Source organism: Kryptolebias marmoratus, linkage group LG7 (genome assembly GCF_001649575.2).
Source record: "Kryptolebias marmoratus isolate JLee-2015 linkage group LG7, ASM164957v2, whole genome shotgun sequence".
NCBI lineage: Eukaryota > Metazoa > Chordata > Actinopteri > Cyprinodontiformes > Rivulidae > Kryptolebias > Kryptolebias marmoratus.
In genome coordinates, this window is record NC_051436.1 from 24,328,887 (window position 1) to 24,338,405 (window position 9,519).

General features: G+C 38.4%; 1 protein-coding gene across 1 annotated transcript in view; it reads right to left on the reverse strand.

The window, feature by feature from the left end:
- htr2cl1 (5-hydroxytryptamine (serotonin) receptor 2C, G protein-coupled-like 1) overlaps positions 1-9,519 on the reverse strand; it is a 377,534-nt gene that overhangs the window by 90,821 nt on the left and 277,194 nt on the right. Inside the window, exon 4 of the mRNA XM_037976347.1 lies at positions 3,004-4,024. Coding sequence (XP_037832275.1) covers positions 3,004-3,421 — 418 coding nt within the window. The 5' untranslated portion in view covers positions 3,422-4,024. The remainder of the gene's footprint in view (positions 1-3,003; positions 4,025-9,519) is intronic.

Below are 9,519 nucleotides of genomic sequence, written 5' to 3' on the forward strand. Positions count from 1 at the left end.
TTTTTTTTTTTTTTTAGTTAATTCTGAATATTGAAGATTCCACTCATTGTTTTCGGCTTTTTCTGTGACCACCCGGGAAGTCTGATGTCCACTGAGCCGCTGAGGTTCAGCCATTCACCAGTGAGTGGATGAATACCAGTGCAATATTTAGTTCAATATAGCTCAATTTGTTGGAAATAATTCTTCAAACCAGCCAGAAAATACCACTGGAGTTAAAATGTTTGGCTTCCAGAAAGATAAACACCTTCCTCAGATTTGGATCCATAAGCTTCAATGTGGGAATTACTATCAGAACTTAAGTTTGGATCACATCAAAGGAAGCACCACTCCGACCCTCGTTACTGCGGTGGACTGGCTTCACGACAAAAACCAGGACCTTTTGCCAGCACCAGTTCTATTTTTAATTTTAAAAGAAAGTCAAATGTGGAAGAGGACATCGCCACAGAGAAGGAGACAAGAAACAGGAAGTTTTACTTCCAACATGACTTGAATGTGCGCTGTCATTAAAAGGTATGAGCTGCTTACAGGCCGACAGCCTGAGATCAGCTTGTGATTCAGAGCAGTTTGTTACTGATGAAAAAATATAAACAATCCATGTGTGATTAAACAAGAGTCACAGTCTGAACCTGCTGTTGATTAGTTTTCTCTGTTGTGAGAATTCATAATCTGAGGCGTGCTCACATTGTTTCCAAGTTAGCATCCGGTTAGCTTCGACTTGGCATCAGATTAGCAAAGTTAGCTCTCTCCTGCCGCCTTTATGTTAACTTGCAGTGTTGCAGTGTTGTGTACTGATGTTATGACAACGGGTAATCAGTTGTCACTGTTCCACGTTCCCAGCTTGATCATTATGTGCATTGTTTTGTCAGACATGACGGTCCTGGTGATCATCAGAATCCAAATCTGAAAAGTTTTCATCTGATTCCAGAGATCCAGATGTCTGTTCAGGTTCATACCGGTATGAATGGATATCCATTACTCCCGCAAAGTCTTCCGGCATTTCTTCATGTTCAAAAAAGCTTTTTCTTCCATTTCCACTAGTAAACAACCGGACAGTAGCAGAGTTCTTGGCCAGCCATGACACAGTGCACATCATGAACTCCATCCCACAAATAATCAACTTCAGAAATTATTGACTAAAACACTAAATATTGTTTATTTAACTTTAGGTTAAAAAAACTGGTAGAATTTTTGTGTTTTCTAAGGTTGATTGAACATCTTAAATTGGGTTGACTCTAGAGATAATTTGTGGTATATATACATCCAGAGATTCATTTATGTGTGTTTCATTAAAATTTGTGCAGTGGTTCATGATATTTTGGTAACACAGAGACACACAAATATATATACAGACATGGACAAGAATGTTATTGCTTACAGCAGGTGACAACAAGATTCCTGAAAAAGCCCTATTATGGAAAACACACAAACAAAAAGGTATTTGCCACCACAGAAAATCCCCCAAAATTACCATCTATGTGCTTTGACAAAATAAAATATTTAGCATACTGTGTCAAATAATTTTAGACAACTGCCTTTTCTTCAGTTCTTGATGTTTGAAGGTAATTTAAATCAGATCAGTGGACTATTTGTCAGGAAAGGTGGTGAAGACGGAGGCGAACCCAGAACGCAGACTCATAATTAAAGGAACAAAAAAACTAATTTATTAAACTAATAACAAAAATGAAAACAAAAGCTGTCGAGGCAGCAAACTAATAAGATAAAAACTAAATCAAAAACCAACCAAAACAGGAGCAAAAACAGGAGCAAACACAGGAGCATAAACAGGAACAAGAAACAGGAACGTGCAGGACAGAAACTAACAACATCAGACAAACCTTAGACAATGGACCAGCGAGGTATGGAGAGAAATGACCGGGTTTTAAAGACTGGGGATAACGAGGTGAGTGGGAACAGGTGGAATGATTACTTATTCGGGACAGGTGAAGATGGGCGTGGCTAACAGACAAATAAATGACTGGGGAAGAGTGGAAATGAGAACACAAACACAAGGAGGACAGAACCAAGAAGAAAACAAAAACCAGATAACTAAAAATAGAAAACAAGACCAAAACACAAACCAGAGAACTAAAACAAAACCCAGAAAAAGCCAAATCACCACACTATTCACGCTATTCACTACACCATACTATGCACTGTCCTTATTGACCATGTCAAAAAAAATGTGCTCACGTCTTTAATATGCTCCTCTTTTAATGAGAAACAAATACAACATTAAAGGATTAGAATTCCTTAAAGAAATGCATATCACCCACCATCTTACAAGCAGTTCCAGTGTTTCATGTTCAAGTTCATCTTATGTTGAGTAATGTTGGAGTTTGGTCAAACCTTGAAAGTAAAATTATGTGCAAACTCATGCAACATCGTGATATGTCATATAATCTTTTTAGCATTTGGAGCATATGTTGTAAATGACTGTCAGCTATGACCACATCAAATTTTAGCTCAGTATCTAAAATTAATTGAGATATAGACATTGTTTTGTAGGATATGTTCAGTTAGCCATCTTGAATTGGGTTGACTCCAAAGGGATATAGGTTATAATAGTACAGACAATAATTTCTTTCGTTTGAAATGAATTGAAATCTGTTAAGTGGTTCATGAGATGTTAATGCCAAAGGTTTTCAGCAAAGATGTGTTACCAATGTGCAATGTGTTGCACTTGAAATTGGTGTTGGGGACAATGCTCAGATTCTGCCATACCAATTCTTAGCTCAATATTTGTAAAATTAGCCCATTATGTGTTAAGATAGCTTTGGTGTGGTGGCCATCTTAAACCTGACTAAAAGTTAATTAGCTGTAGATGATAACTCAATAATTACTTTCTGCATGATTCATTAAAAACTGTTTCAAGAGGCATTTCCTAACTGCATAGACAAAACACAGGAAATAACATTATTTAGTTTGTCTTTGCCAGCAGGTGATAAAGAGGAACCAATGTTTAATTATACAGATACAGATGTTTTTTGTGCATTCATGACTCACCATAGAGGATGTTGATGAGGGATATTGGCATGACCAAAATGCCTACGAGCATGTCTGCTACTGCCAGTGATCTCAGAAAGAAGTTGGTTGCATTTTGAAGCTTCTTCTCCAGTGACACTGCCAGAATCACGAGTATGTTCCCACCAACTGTTAGCGCGATGATGATGAGTATCAGCAATGCTGGCCAGTTTTTCTCTTTGATCATGGTCTTGTTGAAAGAATCCTTTATGGTTGCATTTTCCAAACCTGCACTCATGGTGGCTGCAACTCCAACTCCACTGCTGCCTCCTATTCCCCATGGCAGGGTTTGATTAAGATCCAGGGGGTTGTTGCTTGGCCAGCCTATCCGACCACCAACCTCTAGGGAGGAGGTGGTGGTGCCAAATCCACTCAGAAGAGCCCTTGCTGGGGCCCCCATTCCACAGAGAAATGGACACTGTTTTTAATATTGAAAGATGATGGTTTCCTTTGGTTTTAATACACCTTCCTCATCAGAAGATGCAACATAACAGTGGTGGAAAAAAATGTGCTCAGCATTGAAGGATATTTTAGAGAAAATTTGACACAACTGGCCAAGAGAAATCTGACTGATAAGAAAATGGAAGTAGAGAATAGAGAGGATATTATAATACACTGAAGTAAAGTCTTGCTAGCGGTATATAGCTCCAAATTGTGGTTTGTGGTTTGAGCTTCCCATTTCCTGCCAAGAAGCCATTAGAAAAAGAGATTCTGAGGTATGCACTGAGTAAGGCTGTCTCAAGTTGCTGGTTTGGTTATCAGCCACATCTCCCGCCTGATGGAACAGAGTTTAATAGTTCCTACTTTAGAGCTGGAAATTGGATCCCTCATATCCATAGCTTGTTGCTTCACTTCCAGTGCTCACCCAATTACTGCTAGTTAGTTTGCCAAAAGGGCCTGAAGCTTTTTCAATTCCAGCATTCAGAATCAAACATTGTGTTTGTGTTTGGTTGTTGTTTATCCAGGGGAGAGTTCCAAGATCAGTGTTGATGACCAGCTTGAGCTGAGGAGACAACAAACAGAAAGAAAGGGAGAAATTATTTTAGTGGATTAATTTAAGATTATATATATATATATATATATATATATATATATATCATACAATCTTGAGACAGTGAGTTAGATATTTTGGTCAAACCTTGAAAGTAACAATTATTCAAAATATCAAGCTATGCGAATGACTCTCAGCTATTATTTGTGCCTATGTGCCAAACTGTAGTTCAGAGTACCTAGCATTCTTGGAGTCCTTAGTGGGGGTCCTGGAAGGTGCACCAGCTGAGGACTCCATTATTCTGCTGGGACATTTCAGTGTCCACGTGGGTAATGACGGCATAATCAGTGAGGGGCAGGAACGCCCTCTCTTATCTGAACCCGAGCGGTGTTCTAATATTGCACTTCTATGTGTGAGGATTTGGGATTTTTTGCTGTTACTTCCTGGTGGGCCGTTCTGGCCATTGATTGGCAGCACCTTTTCCACGCCCTCCACACCTGCAGCAGATCAGGCTCGTCAGGCACCTGTGTACTTAAGGCTGCAGTGGGAACCAGACCAGCGCTGGAGCATTGTTTTTGCCTTCGTGGTAAAGTGCCAAGCCTTAGTAAAACTTCTTGTGTCTGTGAAGACTTTTCTAAGTGTTCCCTTTGTGTTGTGCACTTTCTCAGGATTACCTACCTGTTGAAGATCCAGTTTGGTCTGATTTGTTGGAGAACCCGCTGTGGAGTTAAAACGACATACCTGCTCTGCCTGAACCTGTCTGCCTGCCTGGAAAGGAACCTACCTGTTGCCCCTGGAGAAACCTGCCAATATCTTTACCAGGAAGTACTCATCTCTTCGTCCTACCTCCGTGCTGTGTGCTGCCTCTCTCACCGTAAGGACCTTTCACCTGAAAAAGCACAAACGTTAATACCTACCTGTTTACCTCTGGAGGAACGTCCGTCTCATTACGCTCTCTGCTTTCAGGTCTTGGCTCCCGATCATTCTCTCACGATTATCTCACTGTAAATAAATTCACTTCTCGTAACTTTGGTCTCCCGTGTCTGTCTGACCCCGAACTGCTCACCGAGAAAGTCTTGAATCCTGACACTATGCCAGTCACAGTTTGTCTATACCAACACCGTGGCCCACAAGGTGGGCTATATGTATTCCTTCAAGAAACATTGAGCCTTTAATTTCCTGAAAGTTTCATTAAAATCTACCCAGTGGCTCATTAGATATTTGCTAACAGACATTTGACTCCAAATAGTGAATGGCAAAATGTTAAAGACAGGATACTGTCGATGAATGGTCCATTTTCGAACTTTTGTCAAATATGAAGCATACCGATCTATAAGGCACGTGGTCTTGCACCTACGAATTTTTGTAACTTTGTGTGGACTGCGCATGCCGGGCTCCATTCACAATGGATGATTTCAGTGCTCTAGAACAGCGGATTTGCCTGTATCAGCATTTATATGATCCCACTATGAGAGATCTCAAAGATAATCAAACGGTTCAAAACTCACGGAGGAATACTGCACCGACGTAAACGTCAGGTATAAACGCCTACACCGTGCGCCATGCGCGGAGCCCTGTGCGACACTACAAGGCGCAAATATAACTTAGCCTTAATGCTGCAAGCGGTGCGGCTTTGTTGTTTACCAAAGTCATACTAAAACATTACAACTTCTTACATATATAAAGGCACTCCAGATTTTAAGGCGCACTGTCATTTTTTAAGAAAATAGAAGGCTTTTAAGTGCGCCTTATGGTCCGGAAAATACAATATTTAGCACTTAAATATGTGTTGAATCTCAGCTCCTACCACACCACATATTAGCGTTAAAGCCAATTTTGTGTTTCTAAGTTGAGTTGCCTATGGTAGCCCATCTTGAATGGGGTTGTAGACATACATTCAATGATTAATTTCTGTAAGTGTCATTAAAATTTGTTGAGTGGTCCATGATATAATTTGGTAACACACTTCTCACTACTCAGTATTCTCACTACTCATTACTCACTAAAATTGCTGTCCAACTTTTCGGCAGCGGTCAATAATAAACTTTTCTTTGCCTTTTTTAAACTTCTGCAATTCCTTCATGTCTTTCTTTTATGTCTTATCACTTGTTATGGTTTTACGTCTTTCTAATTCATTTACACCTTTCATGCTTTCGCCAACCATCCTCTCAGCAGTTCTCCCTGCACTGGACTAATTTATATTATTGTTCAGACTTGGAATAAAATGTTTGCAAGCAGAAGTGCCTATACACAACTTTTGTTTCAAATAAACTCAAGTAGATAAACGGAAGCTTTAATATTTACACCCTTACATCCAAGTCTGCGCTGAATTACGAGCTGTACTCTCCATTTACCTCTAATACTTAATTATTTAGCACCTCATAAATTTCTACAAGGATAGGTGGAGGAGTCAGAGTGGAAGTGAGCATGTTTCACACACACATCTTTCCCAGTAAAAGTAAGACTGAGAAAACCAATGAGACAATGTATTACAATGTGTGGGCATGAATAGTGAATAAATGTGTTTGCATGCCTTCAAGAGTGTATTTAAGATAAAGGGCACATTTTCAGACAGACCTGGGCCTCCAGCTGAGAATGCTCAGTGGGCAGTGAGTCTTTGATTTTGCAAGATCGAGGCGATCATAGTCGACAAAACAACTGTGTTCATATGGTATTTTGCACATTACAACACCCAATAATAGAATGCCCACTTAGTGTTTTTCACCATGTTGCATTTGAACTATTAATTGTGTGTAAATGTAAGCATTAATTTTTTAGGCATTTTGATTGTGTAAACAATTGTCTAAGCAAATGAACAGACTCAGCATGGTTGAGTACGAGAATATTTCAATCAAATTATTAATGCTTGTGAGCACAGATACAATATGTATTGCCACATGTCTTCTTTATTACAAGCCAGCATTTGCAAATAGCAAAATAAAAGACACTCGTTATGGACTCTATAACATTTTGCAGATTTGGACCTAGGAAAGCAGACTGACATACAGAGCTCAAATTTACTAAAAACAAAAGAAAACCTGTTGTGACAACAAAAACCTAACTAGACTCATTGAAGAAACCTTATGGCCCACAAGAAACAGTGCATGGATATAACAGTGATCCACTGCAGGGAAATTAAGGAAGACAGGCTAAATGGACAGTGGTTGATGAGAAGATTGGAGACAGGTGACTAACAGGTAACTGGGTACAGGTGCATATGGGTGTGGCAGGTTAACTATTGAAAGGTACTGAGGGGAGGAATTACCTGATGGCAAAGGGGAGAATACAGATTACTGAGCTAAACACACAAGGAGCCTAAAAGAAAATAACAGAAACATAAAAAATGAAAACTGTCAGAAAATAATTAACAGTCTTCTGATATAATAGTTTCATTCGTTATATGGTTTTAAAATAAATTTACTGAATTTACATGTGAACACAAAAGATTTACAGGTTAATTAATAGGGTTTTCATACAATATTTGTTAAGAGGCCCGTCAAAATGGCCAGACATTTTAATTTGCACAGTGGTCACCTATACAGTTGTGGAGAGAAGTTTGCATACATTCATCATTGGGCATGAATGTTAGCTAATATCCACAAATATTATTTAGGATTTTTAGTGATTTATTACCTCCACCAAGGAGGTTTTGTTTTTGGTAGTGTTGGCTTGTTTGTTTGTCTGTTCCCAAGATTTTGATGAAATTTTCAGGAAATGTTCAGGTTGTCACAGGATACAATTGAATCAATTTTGGTGGTAATCTGGATCCAGACCAGACTATTTTTAAAATACACTATGGCCTTGGTGGAGGTTTGTGCTCTCTGAGTGCTTCTAGTTAAAATTGTTCTTTTTCTAGGTTGGAAAAAAATACAACATAAAAGTTAAATAATTTTAAAAATTTCAAAAAAAGCACATTTATGTGTATTGTTTGTTGAAAAGTAAAAAAAAAGAATAACTTCAGATAAAAAGTTACAAAGATTTTCATGAACACAAACTGTTGTTACATTTCTGTTTAGATCATAAATTTATCAAATGAGCAGAAAGTTTGTGCATACAGATTTGTTGACTATTAGGACTTGAAGTATACAAATACTAAGTTAATGTCCTGCTAGGAAAATGTTTGAAATGCAAAACTGATACATGCCTTGTGTTCATTTACCTTTGTTCTTGATATTTTTGTGCCTTAAATTAGTTGTACATCCTTTCTGTAGATCATTTAGTGTTAGAGATACTAAAATTATTATTATGATTTATTTAGTGTTCTTAGTGTTATGACTATTATTAAGGGTATACTCAGTCTGTGCATCAAAATGAATTGTTATGGGAAACTGTGAGCAAAAGAGCGAAGAACTGTTAGTACTTTCACCTAACACAAGAGACTTAACAATTCCACACACAGGATAGCTGGAGGACCAGATAAGAAACTAGTATGTCTGTGAGCAATGTATAAAACACTGAAATGTTGTAAAGTGCAGGTTCATTCATCTGGCATTGTATAGGGCATGTACACTGTATGTGATGCTTTGGACACCTTGAACAATTAAACAGTCTCAACTGAATCTGCTGCTGGTCTGACTGGCTTTTTTGATAAATAATTTATCCAACATTTAGGTAAAGGCAAAAATCCTACAGGCAAAACAATTTTCTCACTCAATATATCACTAGAAAAACTATATACTGAATAAAACTATATAATATGGTTAAAAATAAATGTATGTCTATTTTAAAACAACATCCTTTGCAAGCTTGAACTACCTCCACCCCTCAACCCTTAGTGGTATACCATCTCCAAACTTCAAATTCATTTGTTGACATTTGCGTCTGGAAAGTGGCTGCTAGCATAATTCACTCAGAGTTTAAGAGGAGTTCAGATGTTTTGGAGTGGGGTTCTGTAAGAATATTGTAAACTATTAATATCTCATCTTTTGTTGATATATCGCTGAATGGGAAATTGGGTGAAATGGCTGGTCTGAATGAGCCAGGACAAAAAATGAGTTTTTATCTTGGCTCTACTACCAGGATTTCAAGATCTACTATCTTAAAAACTTTCAGAGCTGTTAATAATAACACTATTTTATAGACTTTTATATTGCCATTTTCAAATTCGATAGTTATTTTGGCAGAAATAATATGACATTCCTGCTAGAAGTAACCCTAGGCTACAACAGATGTACTACAACTAGCTTCTGACACTCACTGCACTTGCAAATGATCATAAAAGACTCCCATCCAATGTCAGCTCCTTGCTTTGCTTGTAGCTTATACCATAAATAAAGCCTTACCAAAAATAAATAAAATAATAATAAAAAACACCGTTCGGGTTCAGATCAGGGGGGCCGTTCCTCCCAACCACACCCCTCCAGGTCTCACTGTCATTGCCCACGTGAGCGTTGAAGTCCCCCAGCAGAACAAGGGAGTCTCCAGGAGGGGCACCCTCCAGTAACCCTTCCAAGGACTCCAAAAAGGGTGGGTATTCTGAACTGCTGTTGGGCGCATAAGCGCAAACA